The 21,968-nt window shown below is 43.8% G+C and overlaps 1 protein-coding gene and 1 long non-coding RNA gene across 4 annotated transcripts in view; one reads left to right on the top strand and one right to left on the bottom strand.

Annotated features, from left to right (window-relative positions):
* The window catches only part of QSER1 (glutamine and serine rich 1), a 45,860-nt gene extending 26,411 nt beyond the window's left edge, over positions 1 to 19,449 (bottom strand). The window contains exons 1-3 of one of the 2 annotated variants that reach the window (XM_035550163.2): positions 19,012 to 19,449; positions 2,865 to 2,977; positions 1,445 to 1,606 (exon numbers count right to left, since the gene is read on the bottom strand). In XM_035550163.2, coding sequence (XP_035406056.1) covers positions 1,445 to 1,606; positions 2,865 to 2,977; positions 19,012 to 19,244 — 508 coding nt within the window. In that variant the 5' untranslated portion in view covers positions 19,245 to 19,449. Of the gene's footprint in view, positions 1 to 225; positions 252 to 1,444; positions 1,607 to 2,864; positions 2,978 to 19,011 lie in introns of those variants that run through there. The other variant, XM_035550165.2, reaches the window with a different exon arrangement.
* Positions 19,450 to 19,592: 143 nt separating this feature from the next.
* On the top strand, positions 19,593 to 21,513 carry LOC118249801 (uncharacterized). 2 transcript variants are annotated; one of them, XR_007708275.1, is made up of 4 exons: positions 19,593 to 19,645; positions 20,157 to 20,271; positions 20,471 to 20,616; positions 20,884 to 21,513. It is a non-coding gene; the product is annotated as an uncharacterized LOC118249801 (long non-coding RNA). The 2 variants fall into 2 exon arrangements; XR_004779210.2 differs by lacking the exon at positions 19,593 to 19,645 and having other exon boundaries at positions 19,939 to 20,271.
* The last annotated feature ends 455 nt before the right edge of the window (positions 21,514 to 21,968 follow it).

Here is a 21,968-nt window from a genome sequence, read left to right on the forward strand (position 1 = left end):
TGGAGAAAAACCCGAAGTCTACAATCCGTCTCAAGAATGACACCTTGAAGACCAAAGAGTACTTGTTTTCCCTCATCAAAAAAATCTGTAGAAGTTTTCAAAAGATACTTGAGAGGACTATAGAATACAAAACCAAACAATAAACAAAAAAACAACAAAAACCAGTAAAAGCATGAGAGGACAATAGAAAGCCAAGAGAACTGATAATATTGAAAATGGGCTTACTGATGAGTTCTTAGTAATGAGTACTGAGAAGTCTCAATCACTGGTATCAACATCAAACCCGACCCACAGCATGTCTCCCCATTCGTCACAATTCACTGCGATAGGCAGGCTGCAATGGAGAAAATGCTAGGACGAAGAGAAAAAAAGGTTTCTTCCCAGCTGACAATCTGATGTGAGGATGGCTCATCACAACTCTTAAACACCACTGATATTAAGATTTTTGACAGACTAGTAACGTCTTCACCTATTCTCCAACATATCTGCTCTTATCCATGGTGAACAAAAAGCCACATGCTGTCTTCTCAACTTTTTGTGTAGTTCTTCAAGGAACACAGCTGCACACTGCACTTAACACACCAAGAGCAAGTCATCAATAAAAGGACTGTCCAATACTTCCCTCTTCCTGCTGTACACCTCCTCCCCTAAATCAGAACTAGCCCTCATACAGCTGCACAGAGAGAGAAATCAGCTTGCTGATACAGTGGAAAAATAACCCACTACAAGAAAAAAGAAGAGCGCTTTCTGTCAGATCAGTGAATAGATCTGATTCACTGCACAGCCGCACAATCACTGCATAAGATTAAGCACAACTTGAAGCTACCACAGATGCAGTAGCAACACTTATCTTGGTGTGGCTGTCTACAGAAAGCTCAAAATATGCAAAATTTCCTGCTCTGCACAGAAGGCTTAACAGATGGGGGAAGTTTACAGAAGGCAGTCAGTCTGCCATAGAAGATGGCATGTTTGTTTATTTGTGAATTAAACCACTGATTTCAATGCACTACGCACCTCAGACCCTCTTTTTGAGAACACCTTGCTTTGTGTACAAAGGGACTAAAGATATCCACAGACTTTTAGTAGTACTATCACAGAAGAACTATGACAGGGAACAGAGTTTGAGAATGAAGCATCTGCTGGGGTGTACAGGTACTCTACATGACTATACTTATGGTGTCACTGAGACTAATTCAAAACAGAAGGATGGAGAATAAATTTGACTAGTTAGATAAAATTATATCCTGTACACCTAAACCCTTTTTAGACAATTAGAACTTCTGCTTAGAGATTAATATAATTTCATTGATTTTGAGATTTTTAAATAACAAGATGGGAAAGAAGCAAAGACACAGCCTTTTCTGGTAGGATATTTTTGTTTCAAATACTCCCAAACATTCAATTACAGTCATCAGAGAATTTTATTGCATGAGAAACTTTTCACCTGTCTGCCAGGAAGGAGCCCTGAATTGTGGCAAAAGGGTAGATCCTGAAGAGACTGCCTGAGCGGTACGAGACTCGATCGCAGAGAGAAAATTCATAACTGAAGTTTCCTTAGTGTTACTTCCAGAGGTGTGCATACTGGTATCAAATATTCCTGACAGACCTAGATGGGGGTGAAGGGAATTAAACAAAACAATTAGACAATTCAGATAAACTTCTCACAAAAAGCTCAAATAACAAGGATGTACATTCATAATCCACTAAAAACAACCTCTGAAACATCAGTAACATTATTAAAGTACATTAATTCTTTACCATTTTAACTGTTTCACAGAGTTGCATCTTTAAAATGGAACTCGAAGATACATTTCAAAATGTATTTTTAAAAGTCTGTCAAGTGTGATGCTCTGAAACAATGTTCAGGTCAATTAATACTAATTCTCCCTTCATCTGAAGATTCACCATTCCACATGAACTACTTAAACATTCAGAATTCTCTCTGAAAACGGTTCGACTTCCTTGCATCAATCTTTTTCTCCTTTGAACAGTTGTAGCAGTTTGGACTTCTCTGTGGGACTGGCACAAGAAACAGGGTTTGGGTTGCATTCCTTGTTTCAACAACTGTTGTCCGTACCCTTCCTTCAGTGGCTGGATGGGAAGCACTGCACAGGTTGCAGGGCTCTGAGTCGCTAAAATTACATCAACGCTGCAGGGTCTGCACCTTGAAATGTTCCCCGCAATTCCAACCCTCTGTCATGCTGATCAAGGACTTGGCCAAGAGAGGCAAATACCTCACAGCTTATGACTCCAAATATCTTTCCCTTGGAAACTGGGTTTCAAAGTGAGGAGGAAGAGGTCATTCTCTGTCTTCTGCTTACATGGAGACAGGCTGTCACGAGGATCACAGACTGATACAGATCTAAGATAGCCTACAGGACCTGCTACTATATTTAGAGTAAATTTTAGCTCTTCCCCCCAGCACTCAACCTTAATTTGCACACAAGTACTAGCAACACTATGTTCCAACTTGCATTATTTTTTTCTATTTGCTTTAGTCTGAAAGAGTTGGCATGATTTCTGTAGCTGGCTTTGAGGCATACTTCAACATTTTGCCCTTGTGCATAAGCCATAATCCAAAAAGCTGTATTTTAAAGAACAAAAATGCAAGAGTTGAAGAAGAAACAGGAAGTTATAGAACATAACTGCCTCTTATATTTTCCTTTCCACTTATGACTTTTTTTTTAAACTAGCAACTGATTGTTAGCTTTCTACTAAACGTCAGCTTTCCTCATACCACTTTCCACCATCTGCACAACAAACACCCTCTGATTAGAAAATTCATCATCTTGAAACTAAGTTATGTAACAGCTTTTTTTTTTTTTAAGCTATTCAAGCTGAAATCTCATAATATAGACAGTTACCAGTAGGATGGTGTGTAGTAGAGTATCCAGGAAGCTGATGAGAAGCTGTGTATGTCTGTCTGTGAAGAAGATCTGTTTCTGAATGTGATGGATGTCCTCCTCCATAGCTTAAGCTAAGGAAGAAATTAAACATTATGATCAAAAACTTGCAGCTGTAGAGACAACTATGAAATCCCAACAACTAGCCAGAAAGTTGCAGAAATAAAATGCAAGCCCAAAATCTGACATATGTGGTTGTGCTAGAACACTACTATGAATGTTAAGCAGTTAAAAAAAGCACCACAGAACCTGATAAGCCAAAGCGTGTGTGTTGGGGGGGGGGGGGGCGCAGGTTGTCAATCATGGAAAAGCCTACAAAGGACTAGTTCAGACAAAGTGAGGTTTTCCTGGTTCAGCTCTCAACCACTGGATGGACACTTCCTGTGATGATTTACCAATGTAAAAATACACAAGGCTGATGACTACAAATACATGCCCATTTTAACATTTCAATTTTTGATTTCATTTAATCTTACAGGATCACATTTAATACAAAGGCTGAAATGACTGAAGTTGCAGGAGCAATTTTTTTGTTTGTTTTTTTTTGAGATTTTGTTAATTTCAGTATGATTCTACCAAAACTGACAAGAGCACAAGCAAGTGACAAATCTCAGTCTTGAGACCTCCTAGCATTAAAAATAAGTTAATGATCTACTGTTTTTATTTAAAGTTTTGAGATGAGTCATCTAAATTAACATGATGTTTTGATCAGGCTTATCTGGGAGCAAACTGAAGATGCAGTGTCTGAGCCCATGCAAAAGCAATAACACAGAAAATAAAGAAATGCAGTCTAAACATCAAGCAACAACATTAGGAAATGGCCAAAAGTGCTAATTTTCAACTTAAAAGGCAGAAAAAGGAGCGGAAAGCAAACCAAAACCCTAAAGTTTCCAAGCTTCCACAGACTCAGCTTTGTACATCACCTACCAAAAGAAGAAAACATAAACCAGCACAACTGAGTCACTATTCTGTTGGCTTCTCTTCTAGTCTTTCGGACATTAAATTTACAGGTAGCTGACACTAACTCCAGTGCACGCATGAGACTGCTTTAAATTCAAAATTCAATTGTAAACAGACGTCAAAAAACCCAAACAACTGAACCCACAACTCTCCCTGCTGACTGCTGTGAGCAACTCTGCTTACCCTTTACATCCCCTGGGATGAGGGGGCAGTCACTGCATAAGGGAAAACTGGAACATTCGATGCCAGGAACCATGACATCATGGGAAACTTTCATGGAAGTCACCACATAAAATAAAAGTTGGCACCACCACCGGATTCACTTCATTCTCATTAGGATGACAAGAGTACGCATAGGAGATCTGGTAAGCCTGTCAGGGTGCCATGACCGCCAGACACTGTACCAGCAGATGCGTGTCTATAAGGGACATTACATTTCAGACTTCCAGATTAACCCCATGCCGGAGATGCACTAACAGCAGACATATTTCCCATTTCATCAGCTTATAGGATAGAAGCGCTCCTACACTCAGTACGCCAGGCTAAGGCACAAACCTGAAGAATTAAAAATTCCTTAAAAGCAAACAAAAGCCTCATACCTGTTGCACGCACTGCCTTTCACAGTCACAAATACATTTGAGAGCATTGCCAAGCCTCAACTCAGGGTGAGCGCACTCATGCTCTTACCTTGTTGAGGATAAGCCTTGTGCAGTTCAACACAATAAATCAGCAACTGATTTCTGTTAAATACTGACTGAAATCTGTAGTGATTGAATTGTTATTAAGAACAACTGGTAGGCATAACTGGGTGATATTATGGGTCACTTTTTGGTCTACAGGCTTAAAACTTCTTAACATTTCCAGACAAAACCAAAACAATAGTGTTCTACACAACACAGGCTGCATTTATACAGGCTTTATTCTATGCAAATATGTTTATGCATGACAAGTTTTTAAGTTAAAAAAAAAAAAAGACAGGCATAGCTAGAAAAAAACATAAAACTTAGGACATATGATGCTTTCTGCAGATTTTTAATAAAAATGTGCTACACAAGAAAATACATTTCTAAACTGAATCATGGTAATGCATGCACTGTTAGCAAGAATTATCTCCACTGACACAAATTCTGATCTTGTGAAGTCTTTCCATCTGTAAGTGGTTTTCCTTCATTTATTTTCACGTTTTCTCAAAGCACCTACACACATAAAAGTATGTGGTGCTGTTTTTGCCCTTGTACGTGTTTACAAGGCAAATTATACTATGTATATCACTTATATAGCAGCACATCTTCCTTCTCCCATTTCAGGCATTTTCAGGAGGAGAGAGGAAGGCTTCCATTGCAGTGGTGTTCTGGGCTGGTGGGTCTACACTTTGCACCAAACATCCTTCTAAAGGGGGTGAGATCCACAAAAGACTATATCGAGAAATATTGCAGCATTTCTCCTCTTACATTGTAAGAGAAGTTGTTCACAGGCAAAAAACAGATTAATCTTCCCTCACATTAACCAGCTGAAAAATTGTGAATTTTAAAAATGAATATTTTCTTTAATCTAAAATTGGCACTTATTCTGGTTGTTTGGTGAAGACTGATTCATATATCCACCCCTGCTCCCTTGCGAGAAACTCCTTTTTTGTAAAGGAGACATACAGTACACTCAAAGATTACAAGAGAGCTTAACACACAAGCTTGTAGATATGAGCCAGAACACTCTAAACGATAAAAGCAACTTCTGAAAAAGGTAGACAAAGATTTAGCAGCAAAGAGAACAATGGAAGACAAAATAACCGGGAGACCAGTATCCCAAAAACCTTGTTAATTACTAGAATCTCAAAATTCTAAAAAAGCTTTTTGAATAAACTTTATTTTTATCATGAGACTAATCTAAGCATATGGTTTACTTTTTTTTTTTTTTTTAAAAACAAACTCCCAGGTCACAGTTAATGCAACCACAACCTCAAAAATGAATCTGCCTTTCAATAAAAACATTGTATTTTATTAGAATGGTTAATTGTTTATTGTATAATTACTTGTTGCTGGAATGTAGATTCTTATCTCAAAAAACCGGCATATATGCTTTTGGTTTACATAAGCTTATCCTAAACATAGGCAGAACAATCTGAAAGATTACAGCCTCAGGGTTTCTTTTTATAAAATTAAACTGTTTAAACAGATGAACTTATCTGACTCATTATTTGCGTATCAGAAGTACATTAAGCATGGCAAATACCATGATGGCCATCAAGTCTTTCACACCCTGGTTTCAAAGCTTGTTAGAATACCACGGGAGTCCCTCCTTGCCAGGTTACTTAGTGAAGAAACCACGTTCACACTGGTTAGTACTGGTTGGAAGGTTATCATCAGCTGCTATTTAGTGGCCCCAAAACATTTCCTCCTTTATCACTGATCTATCAAAGTGATTTCGCACTTAGAGTGGCACAGTTAACAGTGCAACAGGGTGATTACTGCTTGAAAGTAATGCAAATTTGGGAAATGGTTCCCTCTGAAGGTCTTTTTCATTTAAGAGGTCCATTCAATTTTAACATAATACCTAACTGCCCTGTCAGAGATGTCCTACAAAGAGCCATCATTACTCGTCATTACTGTAATGACGCAATCAAAACATTCTTGTCAATGGGAACAAAACTGACCCAAATACTACTGGTTTTTTTCAGCTACATCAATTAGTTTAATAGAAGATATTAGCTCTCCAGTAAAATTCCCCAAAGAAAATGTTTACCTTTTGCACTTGTTACTAGAACACCTCAACCTCGACTTACAGCTCCTTATAATTGCCCAGTATTAAGTCTTTCCTGAACCAGCTGGTCACGTATCACTTCATATTGCTGTTAAGATAATTTATTACCACAGCACTCTTCAACTTAATAGCTTCATACAAATTTAGGTCACCAACTGCAAAAGGTAATGGAGTTACATTGCACGAGCCACCCTCCTCACCTGCCAACACAATTCTTTGCTTTATGCTACTGCCAGATGCATTTCCTAATTTCAAACTCCAACGAAAGCACCACTTTTACAAGGAAACAGAATTTAGTTGCAATAAGCACTGGAGATATAGAGTAGCCTTTTTTATTTCTCTTGTTTTATTCAAATAGCCTTGCTCTACCCTAAGCACTCATACAGAATAAAATGTAGAAATAAAAACACTGGAAACTAGTATCTTAATTTACTCAATATTTGATAGAAAAAGCATCATTATATAGAAGAAGGTTATTTCATCTACCTACTTTATTTTCCAGATCAACGTTCATTAGAGGTTGGCATTGTTTATTTATTTAAGGTTAGTGACTGCGCAATTATTTCAGGTCTAGGGAAACAAATGATGCTTATATGACAAACAGACCGGGACCTTTTAGAAGCAAAATATATTTCTGCGTGCAATACTTTGTTCTTAAGCAGTTGTAACTTCTGCCTGGTATAAAGGAAAATTGCTCCTCAAATCCAAACCTTTAAATCGCAGGGCATTTTCAAAGTACTCCAGCTGCGAATGCTGCACTGAAAGTGAAACCGGTCACCCAGAAGACAAGCGGTTTCCAAAACGCAGCACAACTCTCTGGCTTGCAGGGCTGAAACCCAAACCAATCCAACTGACCAAGACAAAAAGCAACAACCCCGCACGCACCACGCAAGCGGCCAGACCTGAGGTGAGGGAGGGAAACGATCTGATTTCATTTTGGGGCAGCTTACTACCTGGGAACAAGAGAAGCATCTTAACTCTTGTGGGAAGATGAGTAGGCATACAATCCGCTTGAAATTAAATCACCAAAGCAGAGAGAAAAAATGCACTGATATCTTCACATTGACAAGGAAACACGTTAAAACTCATACTTTACATTTTATCTGACTTGAGATGTATGTGAAATAGGGGAAATAGTACTCCAATTATTTGGAATAAATTTCAACTATATTAAAACAAACAAAAACAAAAACCATGTGAATTTAGCCATCTATCCAAAGGCCTCTCCCTTCAGGTGGCTCTCTAGCTACCCAACAGCAAGCTCCAGTTCAGAGCAAAGCTGTTAAGAAGTTCCCAATACCACAAAACTGAACAACTCATTTCTAAATATTAAAAATATTAGAAGCATGAGATATATAATTGATAGGCAGCTTACAATTTACATCTCTTTTTGTCCAGTATCTGTATTTTACATGTTTAAAATCAAAATTTCAGCTTGCATTATCAGCTGGCAGGCTCATGTTTAGAACTGTTTATATAAATATTAGACTTGTTTTGTATTGTTGTATACAATGTTTAATACTACGTTTAAATATTTATCTTTGTTAATTTGCCTTTATTCACAGCATCCCATGGAGGCAGAAAGAAGCAGTATCACTTGGGAACGTTACTTGAATTTATTACAGATAAAATGGAGGGTCAGTGAAAGAAGGCACGGCCTCCAGCTGCCCTGCACTTCAGCTGTCTGCTCCAACAGCAGCCGAGGTCACAGGCGTTTGCTACCGTCTGTAAGGCAATGCTATCTACTTCTAGGTAAATACACCTAATCGAAAAATGGGGTTGAGCTTTTATTAGAAAGCAATGACTCCAAGAAAGCAAAACCATAAAGAACTGGGATTCGCCTAGAAAGACAGCAGTTAAGAGTTTAATACTCTTCAGAACATTTCATCAGTCCTGTCCAGCTGATAGGCCAACACGCTTCTGAAACTTTTAAAGCAAGTCTGTATAGAGAACAGAAAGCGTTTCAGGAATTAATTCCAATGTAAGGAAAACCAACTCCTGTTTGGCCCAGATACTTTTTCCTACTCATTTTAGTGCAAAATTATTTAGACGAGTATACAATATGCAATTTTTCACGTCTATTTCCCAACCTCAGACATACTATGAAGAAAAAAACTCAACAACAGAAGACACACCAATACTGCAAGAACAAAGTTGATTCAAAGCTTCCAAATGTTGGCAGTTTCAAGAAAAAAATGGAGAGCAACCTACTCCCTTGACCCTCTCATTAGATGATACAAGAAGTGATGATCCTTAATATTTGGAGGTTCAACCAATATCTGCACGAAGAGAAAGAATACTATGCAGTCTAGAACAGTTACGGTATCCACGAGGCAAAAGAAAAAAAATATTTGATACTTGAAAAATTAAGTCCACCATTGAGAAATCAGAAAAAAAGTACCCCTAAAGTTAATACATCTTAAAAGGTACGTAGGACGTTCCTTTGGGATGTTACTGCATGTAAGAGCATAGATCTTCAGCATTTGCCTGGTTTGTTTTTGAACTATCAGAAAAAAAAAAAAAGAATAGTTGTCAACATTTAAAGGTATTATTAATGCTCTACATTATCCTTCAAGACAGAAGACTTTCAGAATGATAGAAAAAACAGATTTAGACTCCAATAGTATGGTATTTCAGTAAAATAGAGAGTAGTAGTATTTTATCCACCACCTCAACTGCATATTATGTTACATTCACAACCTTTAACATCATTCCAGACTATGCAGGCAACAAAGAATATCTAAAGCCTTAACATATCGAAGGCAATCCCCCTTCAGTCTTTCACTAAAGACGAGCTCCCAATGCAGTATTCCCCTCCCAAGTTGCGTGCAGAGCCCCCATGCGCAATGCTGAGACCGCCTGGACTCGGAATGAAGACTGCCTTGAGGAACGAAACACTCCTTACTTCCTCTCTTCCCAGGGGTCGAGATACAGGCTTCCAAGAATTACATTTTGAGGCAGAAAATTACATGCCTGAATGAGCAGAAGTTCGTGCTGTTCATGTGATCCTTCACCTGAATACATGTCGTATGCTACGAGAGGAAAAAGATTTCATGGCAAAACAGACCTGGCTCCATTTTATTCCCATGTGCCTGAACTCCTTATGCTTGAGCCTTTTAAATAGAAAAAAACCAAAAGTGCTTCAGGAAAGCCAAAATATTCTTACTGGTACTTCAATACTTGAGTGCAAGTGCTGGCTTGCCTGATTAAGTAACCCACGGAGCTCTTAATAACAAAGACAATTATAATACCGTTTTCATAAAATCAGTTAAACTATGTCTTTAAACTACGAATGTGAAAATTAATATTCTTATTCCTATAGAAACAAGGTATTTCTAAACTTTAACTTTAGGTATATGAAAGGATTTGACACACTGCCGTATGTTCTTTTTTAAGGTATACAATCTAAACTGTGTTTCTGTTGACACGATCTACATCTGAAATGTGGTACATTTAGTAAGTCACCTTTTTTCTCCGCTCTTCCTCCCCTCCCTTTTTTTTTTTTTTTTTAATTAAATCAGTATTGGCAAATATCACCACCACTTCTCTTGGCTCTGTAAACTAACCAAAGCAACTTTCCAAAAGAAATGCCAGGGTTTACAAAAAACAGACGTCCTACGAAAGGCAAAAATAATCTGAGGGGTGAAGATATTTCAAGTTCAGAATTAAAATTCTAGATACGAATGCTACTTCCAATTCATGAGGCTCTTCACTGCTCCAAAGCTAGCAGCAGGCCATTAGGGAGCCAGGAGCTGAGACAGCACCCGGGGCTTTCAGGCGCTCCCCTGCGTGCCCCACTCCACAGCACCCCGAGGCTGCTGCCACCAAGGGGAGTGGGAATGCTCTGAGGGTCACATATCTCCCCAATGCCTTCTAGTTCACTGATGCCTGCAGAAACAGGAGTACCAACCCTGGTCTATGCAGCTTATAGCATGTAAAAAACCATCTTTCCTCACCTTTTAATTATTTTGGCACTACATTTGTTTAGCCTTTTCTCTTACGTTTTCCCTATGAATACTTTCTCTTTACCCAGTGTGGAGGTAATAGCTGTGATTTTGTTAATTAGTGCTACTTCTCCCCCACAGAGCTTTACTCACAGTTTTGAAGACTTTTGCAACAGACAGTCACGGAGATCTTAGCACTTCCTCCAACACGCGATACTATTCTGCTGTCAGCAGCTCACTTTGGGATACTTGAAACTATTCTCAAGATCACCACAGCATTAACACAGTTGGCTGAGATACACACAAAAATATTTCATTAATTTTAATAATGAAATTATATTTCAGAATAAAAAAATCAGTATAGCTTTATCTGAAGATGTGGCTTTAGCCGCACCAGTGCCTTATTCAGCATTCAGTTCATTTCAGCTACTGAGAAGCTTCACAACCCTTCTCCTCCCACCACTATTACAGCGCCGTAATTTGCGGTGTACTTGAGTATTACCTTTGAGGTACTATAAGAATGTCTGATATCCATTTCCAAATAAACCTTTAATTTTCCAATTATATGGAAAAGATAAAGCTGAAGTTGAGATGTTAATCACAGAAGAGATGCAAATACATATGTCCCTTCAACCGACAGAGCCACCTTAGGCAACATATCATCACCACACCTCCAAACACCTGACAGTCACGTAAACCATGAAATATCTTCTACTTTAGATTAACAAAACTAACGCACAAGCACTAACCCACTCAGATTTACAAAAGAGGCCAACCCTCACAACCAGAAATAGAGTTTCAAACAGCTAGTACTGAAATAAGAGTAAATTTCTCAAGGTTTCACTAAGCAAGAATTTCCAAGAGTTCTAAACCTTCGAGAAGATCAGGCTTGGCAGATCAGAGCCACGGAAGAACTTGCACAGAATCAAGGCATCGACTCACCGCCTACATCTAGGAACGGAAGCCATAATATCCTTGTTCGTCTGTACAGCCCGCGATTCAAGGCAACTAGATAGTCTCCAAGTCTTCCAGCAGGCCTAGATGTTTGCTATATTGGTTCCCCCTTCCCACAACACACTACAAGGGTTAAGCAGCTCGTATGACCTCCTTTAGATTCAATAAAGAGGCATCTCTATGACTAACACCCTTTCTATCCCAATTTAGGAGGCGTACTCAGAGAAGATTAACATCATAAAACACAGCTGCAAGAGTCCTTTACATTAAAGGAAGGATCAGAGGGTGCTGCTTCCTACTTTTACAAGAATGGTTAGCATGGTCCTTGAACTTAGCTCTTACACCTCTCCATGAGTGGTCTCTTCATCCTAAAACAGATTGAAATTTACATTTTTAACCTTCTGAAGAGGACTATGGCTAACACATTGTCAGCAGAGTTTCAGTTCAGCTGAAAATACCATACAAACCCAGTTGCATGTGAATGCTTCAACTAGAAAGACCCACCCGGTTCCAAATTGTAGAAAAATAGTACGAGCTGCACAGTATTTACTTTGAGAAGGGAAAAACATAACTGTATAAAATAAATTCCCAAAACATGCCCCAAGTATTCATTTTATTTTTGACTTGCTAACTCTCAGGCAGATGTCTAAACAAAACAACTATTAATAAAGATCAAGATGGTACACACACATACAAGTTAGAAAAATCCTTTAATTGGTGGAAAAAACTCTATTCTCTTTAAAAGAGAATAACAAAAGGGAGTTTTCTGGAGGGGAAAAGATCAGAAGGAAATCCCAACAGCTCTGAGGATCGGTAACCCCCAGGTCACCAGTTCCAGCAACAACTGAAAATATTTAACAAGTGCTTGCTGCTCAGCTGCTTAGCACATTAGTTCTCTGGGATCACCCTTTGTATAGCAAACGTTCACAATCAAGAAAAACCTAGCAGAAACGCTATCCTTGGCAGACTCTGTAGAGAATAATGAAATGGGAGGAACATAGGAATTGGAGGATTATTCACTGCCTAGCACTGGAATTTTTGACACGAAGAAGAGAGAAAGTAAACAGGATGTGGTGTGAAACACTAAGTTGCCATATTTCTGAAAGGGATTTCCTGGTCAGAAAGAAGTGCAACATGCAACGTGCAGCACACGCTGGTACATTCAGTATCTCCACGAAACATCAGCCCGATTGCATGCACACTGCACATGCGCAGTGGTCATTTGTCTGGCAGGGTCTGAATGCTGAAAAGCTTTCAAACAAATTGCCAGACATCTGGAAACGCTAGACGAAGGGCCAAAGCCCTCAAACCCTTCTCACACAACACTGCTAGGTGAAAGAAGGCTATCTCCAGTGAAATCTAGACATACGACAGTCCTGTGTAATTCATACAGAGTTATTACAGAATAAATATTCCTTAGCATCCTCCTATGTAAATACTCTTACTCTCAGATAAGGGTGCCTAAGGGTGCCTTCTCCCTGCTCAGTGTAATTGGTTACCCTATACAAGTCCTAAGCAAGCATCAGAGGTAGGCATGTATACGGAAGATGAAAAACAAGAAAAGCAATGTGGGCAAATAAAAGCTTGTCTAAACATATAGAGGTTCTTGCTGAACTGTTTTGGAATAAGAAAATACAAGCATGCATGTGTTCATGAATAAAAGCTCCTTGCCCCTGTTCACTTTAACCCATGGCCAGAGAGGTTTTGGGGACGCTAACTGTGAGAGCATCCACTCACCCGTAATAGCCCATTCAGAGGAAGAAAAAGAGAAAGTAATGAAAGAAGAGGTGGCAGAAAGACTAGCAGAAGTAAAACGAAAACCTGCAACATATGTCTGGTAGGATACGTAAATCTAGTACTTACTAGCTTAGAGCTGAGCCTTCTCTGAGCACGTTATTTCTTTTTTGCTTAAGCAGGCTACGAATTCTCCGTCCTCTGTCACTTGAACAGCACAGCAAGACCTGCCTTGCTGGAAAGGCCAAACGCTGTACGCTGCTCAAAGTTATTTTTGTCACACTTAAGACTACTCGGGAAGGTTTGTTTGAAGTGAGAGTGTTGATGCGCTGCCTTGTAATTGTATTTATTTTATTTTTAAGCATATGGAATAGGTAATCCAAAATGACTTTGTGATATGCAAAATTGTGAACGCTTTGACAAAATACAGCAAATCAAAAAATCCAAGGAAAATACACCCAATCCGTAAGAGCTCCAGTATTGTTTATAATGAATATAACCTAGTCATAGGTGATTTTTTCCTAACAGGAACAAAGGTTTTTCTAAAAACAACCTCCCTCCTATGGCACCATCATGCCAGAATCAACAGCATCTCCAAAAAAAAAAAAAAGGTGGGCAGAAGTACAGAAGCAACAATGGGAAAAAGTGGTTCTCTGGTGATATAAAGTAAACTCTTATACTTAAAGTAACAGGATGAAAGATAAGATACACATATGGGACCGAAAGACTTTTTGCAAAGGTGAAAGAATACAAAACCTCTTTCTTTCAGAACAACAACGTATTGAGTAACCAGCGGCGAAGCTCTCAGCTGCATGGGAAAGGGCTCACATCCGAAATATCGCTGCTGGTGATCTCGAGACAGGCCAAGTGTTCAACAACATGGTTACTTACTAAGCACTCCTCCTGGGGACCCTGGCAGCGGGGTCCAGGCGGGAGGCACACCGCAGACGGCGAGATGCAGAGACTGAGACCAGCACCTCAGCGGGGCAGAGGCCTAGGAGGCCGTGCTGCTCATGGCTCAGCTCCCCATTCCTCTGCCAGCACAGCCGCTGGATGCCCGTCTGTCTGTCGGCACAGGTAGGCCACCACAGCTCTCCAGCACAACAGGAAGCCACGTACCCTCTCGCTCGGGGTGGTCGTCTCACGGACGGACGGACCAGACCTGCTCCCCGCGTAGCTGCCCAAGCATCAGCGCAAGGGAGGAGGAGGAAGAGGACAGGCGCCCCGCCAGCAGCAGGGAGCTCACCCACCTCACGCACCCGTGCCCTTCACACGAGGCATTAACTCGCTCCTTCCACGCACTGCCCTGTCACCATTTCTCGCCACACAAATACTTAAAATGCTTTCCATGAAGTTGTTGTTACAGTCTTTGGCACATAATTTCAGACATGCCTATTTGGTTCGTTCTGAAACTTCAGCAAAGATTTTAAGAGGTGACCGTACTTCTGCGCCTGTGGGAAGCTGAGGGGCGTACAGCAAGGACATATTCGGCCTCCCTGTTCATTGTCTTCAACCCCATCCCAGCTGTCATTTCAGGGTGTACTGGGTACAAGTTAAAACAAGAAAAGGAAGAGAAAAAAAAAAAAGACAGACAAAGGTTAGCGAGTCCCTGTAAAATACCTGTGCCACACCATGGACTGCTTGTGTTTTATTTTACACTTGTGTTTTAAACATTGAACCATGACAGAAAGCTTGGTAGTATTTAAAAGTGACGTAGCCTTTTATGTTTAGAAAGTTTATTTAATCCTTCTGTGCCTTTTTCTTTTAATAGCAAATGTTTTAAATGTATTGTTTATGAGCTTTAGCGTTCAACATCTGAAACACTACGCCATAGGGAACTTTCTGTAGGAAATGTGTTGAACAACAAACATTGTTTTTACCTCTCAGAAAATTTCATTTGATTAAAGTTCTATACTCTTCTATATTACCTGCGTTTTTTACCGTTTCTATAGCTATGCAGAAATCTATTGTAATTTAAAATTGAGCCCTACCTAAATCGCAATTACCATACCGCTGTTACAACTAGCGTTAGCTGGACAGCCATGCAAAAATGTAAGTTAAAAATCGTAATAACTAAGTATTATAAAAGATTAAGTCTCGCAGTTACATAACTTTCCCTATGAACTACCACTGTAACTTACTTGTTGTATTAGATTAGCTGCTATAAATATAGGCCACATTTACTGACATTTGGTTAAGAACCATCTCAAATTAGATGCTATAAAAAACATATGTTTGGGTAGGACAGAGATAGAGAAAGACTGCCAGGCTACAAGAAACATCAGAAACCACAGCAGTTGCCATACAGTTCAAAGTAACTGTGACTGTCATTCCGTCACACACAACACGAGACTTAGGCCCCAGAGCTGAGGTAACAACCAAACAAGACAAGCTCCCTCCACTAGCAAAAATCCTTCACTGTATGAAAACCAAGGAGCCTCGCCAAGTCGAACGTGTACTCAACCAGAAATCTCATCATCGTTATTGCCTTTCTGATTTCTCTTTCCAAGTAATTACGACGCTCTCTCCAACTATTACACGCTCGCTACGTTTTCCGAACACCACGTCGTTCTCAAGCAAGTAACAAATAAGCGTGACAAGTATTCGCTACTCGATACAGGACTTTATGCTGTGCCACAGAAGAGGTGGTGTCAGCACCCAAGTCAGGTTTTCTAAAAGCCAGAGAGAGTTCAAACACGGTAGTCTGTCCACGCGTTCGGCGAGAATTCTGCTGAGATGCTGACAGCCTCCCAAGAGGAGGGAGCACGGAGGACAGAAGCACCCCGTTCAGCCCCCCTGCTGCAGGGCTGCCGTGGCTGCGCTGCCCGAGCATGCTTTTGAGAGGGTGCGATCCCTCTGCAGTTACTGCAACGGTTCCACTGATTTCCATCATCGCTCGTCCCCGTTTCATTAACTTCTCCTATCTACTACGGGAAAAGTTATGTCACAGCAGGCCTGGTTACAGTGTCCTTACAATACTCCACCACACGTTTCCTTTCAGTTGATAGGAACAGTGCCATTGCACAGACAAAACAGTGCCTGCAAGAAATAAGGAGCAGCATAAAAACCAGATGGCTGAAGTTAAGTGCAGGACAACAGGAGCAACGCTTGCAGGGAGGAGAAATCATTTTGATGAGCTAAGACTCTGAACATGGCTCCACACACAAAGGGAGCATAGCCTGCCACAACATCGCCCACACCAGCATAAATATCAGAAGAGAAGTGAAATGCTGTTATCTGCATCACCTGAAGGCTGACTTCTTTGCAGGCAAGCACCAGATGAACATGACACATGTTTTTTTAATTTAACATCAGGTTAATGCAGCTTCAGCTGTTGAGATGACTACCTGTCAGCCACAATCAAGAATACCATTTTTAAAATTGGGAAGCGATCTACAACATGAGCTGAAAGCGCTATCAGGGCACTCAGCCACAGCACATCTGCACCCTCACAACTTGCTGCCAGGCTGGTACAAGCCTTGGCAGTGACAGGCACAACTCCTGCATCCCAATCCCCCAGCAACTGCCTCCATCCACACTGAGACAAACATAATCAGCAGCAAGGGAACCAGAATCACCTCGGCACGCTCAGACTGTATTTAACACTGCACCGAACACAGTTCAAATTGTTAAATCTTACCGAAGACAAAATATTTTAATTCTTACTGAAATGAAGTGAAGCCCAAATAAGAACCCAGTACAGGAGAACTTCAAGCACGTATTACGTACGATTCATAGATTTTTTTTTCCTGCCATAGCTACAGTAACAAAAGAAAAGTTAAAACATTTCAGTCAACACCCTTAAAACATATCATTTAACAGCATCTACACAGTGTCGAGATGAAACTTTTAGGAAATGAAAGCGAGATCATCTTGACACTTCTTTCTAACTCACAGCAAAAATGTTGTTATACGAAGAACAGATTCAGTAATACCAGTGTGATTTTTCTGGTTAACAGGCTGACTTGTAAAGGCAGCAGGCAGCAATCCAATTAGCTTCTGCAAGGTACCTGTCTTAGGACTGCTCCCCATACAATTTCAATAAAGGAATTTCCCAAATACAAAATTAATATCGCTTTAATATAGCATCTACTAAAAATACTTGTTAGATTTTTGAAAGCAGCGTTGGGTTGTTTTTGAACGTAGAAAATCATCATCAAGCATTTGTCTTTCTTCTAAGACCCTGGAGGGATCCACTCTTGCTGTGCACCACAGATTCTTAACTGACCTGGAAAATACAAAGCTTCTTCGTGGAACAGCTGACACGATCCTCCATAGATACTGAAAACTGGCAAGAATGATACAAAAAGGACGTGTCACTGACTTCCAAGGAAGCCAACATATTAACATGACCAAAAGTAGTCCAACAATTAGGAAGAAGGATGAAAAAGAACAGCAGGAGACCTTATTTTGCCATGCAGGCAACTCTGAAGAGAACGAGGCAGCTTCATGGGGCAAGGTTCCGGCCAAGAAACTAACCCTCCTTACACTTCTGTCAAACAGGGAACCTGGAGCCTCGGGCTCCACACAGGGCCTATTATCTTCTTTCTTAACATCGGCTTAATTGTTTCTAAAATGCACCGTCTGCAATTCAAGAAAGATGACAATAAATTGGAGGGTACCCAGGAGAAAACTGCAGTAAAAAAAAAAAAAAGCCTGGTAACAAACTTCAGAAGATTATGTATTTTTCTTACTAAGGAGAACATTGCACAGCAAATTAATCAAAGTTCCTAAGATCTGACACTTAGGAAAACGCAACTTATAATGGGATTTGTGTGTTTCGATAAGACCCTTAACAAGATTCGGTGGCTAGAAGCTAAAAGTAGCTATCATCAGAGCGGGACTAAGAAATAAGCTATGGAGCAGCCCCTCGTGCACTTCACCAAGAACCGAGCCGAATTCCGCCTCACTGGAAGGTTTTGGCTGCGTGCGCTTTCTAAAAGTCGAGCTCCAGTTTCAAACACAGATTGAAAAAATAAATAAATAAAAACCCCTGCTATACGGCCTGCGTTATGAAGAGGTCAGACGAGACGATTGCAACAGTCCCTCTGCCCTGATAATCTATTAAGCTTATCAGACAGATCAAAGCGCACGCCTGACCGCTCGCAGGACCCGGTGCAAAGTCAGCCCCAGGCACGCCTAGCCCGGGACCACCGCCGGCTCGCCGCGCTAGCGACGCAGGGGGCAGGCGACAGCAGAGCCTCCCCCCCTGGAAGCCGCTCCTCGTGCCCGGCACGGCCGCCGCTCGGGCAGCGCTGCGAAGCCGCCGAGACGCGCCGCGGATTTCTGCGCCTCCCGGAACTTCCCGGAGCTCTCGGCGGGCCCGGGGGGCTGCGACCGAGCGCCGGGAGGCTCGGCACGCCGCGCCGCAGGACGCGGGGCAGCCAGCCCGGGGGCAGCGCATTGTTCGCCGGGCAGCGCCTTGCCGGGACACACGCGGGGCGCTCCCCCGCCGGCCGCCGCCGCGCCTGGCGCTGGGCTCCCGGCCGGGCAGCGCCGCCTGAACTCTTGAACCCGCGCCGCAGCGCAACGCGAGCCTCCGGGGCGGAGAGCAGCGGCGGCGGCGCGCCCCGCGCAGGCAGCGGGCAGCCCGGCAGGCAGCGGGCAGCCCGCGGGGAGCCGGCCCCGGCCGCCCGCCCGCCGCGGAGGCCCGGGGCTGCCGCCCGCCCGGCCTCGGCCGCCCGCCCCGCTCGCGGCCGGCAGGCCCCGTCCCAGACCCCGGCCTTGCCTGTCGCAGCCCCCCGGCGGCCCCTCCTCACCTGGGCTTGAGGCTGCCGGCGCCCCGCTCGTAGGCCCAGGCGGCGGCGGGCTGCGCGGCGGCCGGGGCCAGGGGGTCGGCGAAGCTGGGGGTCGGCGGGTAGTTCCTGTCCATCATCGGGGCAGGGCGCGGGGCCGCGGCGGCGGCGGAGGGGGCTCCGCTGGGGCCCTGCGCGCAGGGCGGCGGCGGCGGGGAGCGAGCGGGGCGGGTGGGAGCGGCCCCCCCCCGCCTCATGCGGGGCGGGCAGCGCCGCGGCCCCCTCCCCGCCGCGGGCCAGGCCGCCGCGTCCCGGCCCCCCCGGCCCGCTCCGCCCTGCCTCCGCTCCGCTCCGCTCCCGCTCAGCTGCGGGCGGCGGGCGGGCGGCCGAGGGGGGCGGCGGGCGGCGGCGGGGGCTGCGAGGCGGCCAGGCGGAGAGCCATGTCGGGCTGCTCCTTCCCAGGATGCACCTCCCCCGCCACGGCCCGCGGCGGATCGCGGGCCCCGGCGCCGCGGCCGGGGGGCAGGGAGGCAGCGGCCGGGGGGGCCGCCGGCGGAGCCGCCGCCAGGGGGAGGAAGAGGAGGAGGAGGAGGAGGAGGAGGGGGGAGGTGAGGTCTGCGAGCGGGGGCTGCCCGGCCGGGCCTGGTGGCGGGGCGGGGTGGGCCGGGGGGAGAGGCCGGTTTGGCGGCGGCGGGGCCGCGTCGAGCCGAGCTCTGGGGCTTTGTTGGAGGGGCCGGGGCGGGGCCATCTTGTTCCTGCCGAGCGAAGCGGCGGCACCGCCGGGCAGCGCCGACGGACGGGGCCTGCGCCGCCGCCGCGGGGCCGCCGACAAGATGGAGGGCGGCGAGGGGGCGCGGGGACACGGCGCTGGGCTCCTGCCGGCCTTCGGTGGGAGCCGGGGAGGAACGTGGGGGGGCGCCCCGCTGCTGCCGAGGGGCCGGCCTCGGTCCTGTCAGCGCGGGGGGCGGGCGGGGGCAGCCTGCAGCCCTTTGCTCGCTGCCTCCAGCCGGCCTATGCCGCCCTGCAGCCTTTGGGGTTGGTCGTCGCGTTGATAACGCTTTACAGGGGTTAAATAATGTAAAAACGCAGCTTTTATTATTATTATTATTATTTTGTTTGTTTGAGAACGAGCTAAAATCCTTGATCCTCTTCTTTCTTGTATTCATCAGGGCTTCTCAAAGCACTTGTGTGCTCCCTGTCGCCAAGTCATCGCAGGCCTGGAGTCTGAATTGGCCAGAAGCAGAGCGACCGGATGCTGACGAGAGGAGTAGACCGAAATGACATGTAAATACATACAGCATCTTAAGCCACCGGGCCCACAAGTGGCAAACAGCCACGTCTTTGGCTGCGTGGCTGTCAGAAGAGAAAGCATAAAGTAGGGAAAGGGGGGCGCCCACTGCGCAGACGTGGGTGGGAAACGAGGGCAGCATCTACGTGGGGCTGGGAGCAGTGGGTGACTGGCAGCATCTCGCCTTCCCCGCAGGCTGAGCATACAGCGGCTGAGGCAGGCGGGAGGAGCAGCAGGGCACCAGGAGCAAGGATGAGGACTCCGAGCTGCGGAGAGGAAAGAAGAGAGCACCCGAAGGCATCGACCTTGCTCTGAAGAGGAAGGTGTATGCTAATGATTAAGTAAGTCTTTTGAAGATTCAGTTTGTAGTACTCCAGGCAATTTCAAACCACAGGGTAAAATGAATTTTGCAGTGAAACACTGACGTTAGAAACTTTTGTCTACAGCTAATCAAATAAGATGCCCTCCCCCCCTCCCCTAAAAAGCACAATATAAATTAATACATCAACACTTGAATGAAAAAGGGGAACAATCAATGTTAAATGAGAAAGTGAAAAGGTAAGGGATTTTAAGAGGAAAAGCTGACGCTCTGTTCTTGTCATGCCCAGCTTCAAGCAAGGCCAACAATGGGAAGAAATCTGTCCTTGGAGTGAGAAGGAAAGGGGAGTGCAAGAGCAATCCGCGCCTGAGAGACTGAGCCAAGTCACTGAGAGGCCAGGGCAGAGGGAGGAGAGAGAAGAAGAGAAGCCAGCCAAAGACAGAAACCAGCAGAGTGAGTTTCCCTTGTGTTTGCATAAGTTAGCACCTGTATCACTTGCAGCAGGAGAAGAGTGTGCATGGTGGGGTGCGGAGGCCTTTCCCTGGGAAATACAAGGGTCGCTGTTTTGCATATGAACGAGGCCTGATGATAGAAAATGCCTCCAGTTTTATGCTAATGCTGAAGAACTTGTGCTGCTGATGCACTGAAAGTAGCCTTGCCCTTGGCAGAAGGACCTACTGTTATTTCTTAGATTTCCCTGCAGGATGTCCGCCCATCTCCATTAGAATACCACTTCCACTTGAAGTTCATTGTTTGCTTCAAATGCCCCTGAGGAAAGACTGATACCTGTAGGTAGATGAAGCGCAATCGCTTTGCCACCTAGCTGTAGTGGTTGGTTGCAGTGTGTTAGTGTGGAGCTATTGTACAAGTTTCTTGCCACAATTTGCAACAATATGCTAATAAATTGTAAAACTACCGGTGTTATATTCAATTTTGTTCTCAATTAATGGCAACACGAACCTTAAAGTATACTGTAATGTTGTGTGTTTTCATTACAGGTTATTTCTCTAAAGAGAAGGTGTAGATGTTAATACTGATATGTGACAATAAGATCTCTTTGCATAAGAAATTCCACACAAACATCCATTGAGATTTACTGTCAGGAGAAAAGATATGCAGAAGTTGTGGTAGCTGTTCTTAAATTTAGTTTCTTTTACATAGTTCTTATGGAGGTGGAGTAGACTGAGAACACCACCACTAATGTTTGTAACCACAAGGTAAAGTCAGTTTATCCAGCAGTTTGCATTTCCTGTGTCTGAGAGAAAATTTACTTCTCCTGAGACTAGCTTGTGAGATTTCTGCAGTTTTCTCATCAAACTGATCCCTGCTGCTTGTTGCCATCCTCTGTCTTGGAAAGTTGCATTGAAGTTTGCC

This window comes from Cygnus atratus, chromosome 5 (assembly GCF_013377495.2).
Source record: "Cygnus atratus isolate AKBS03 ecotype Queensland, Australia chromosome 5, CAtr_DNAZoo_HiC_assembly, whole genome shotgun sequence".
NCBI lineage: Eukaryota > Metazoa > Chordata > Aves > Anseriformes > Anatidae > Cygnus > Cygnus atratus.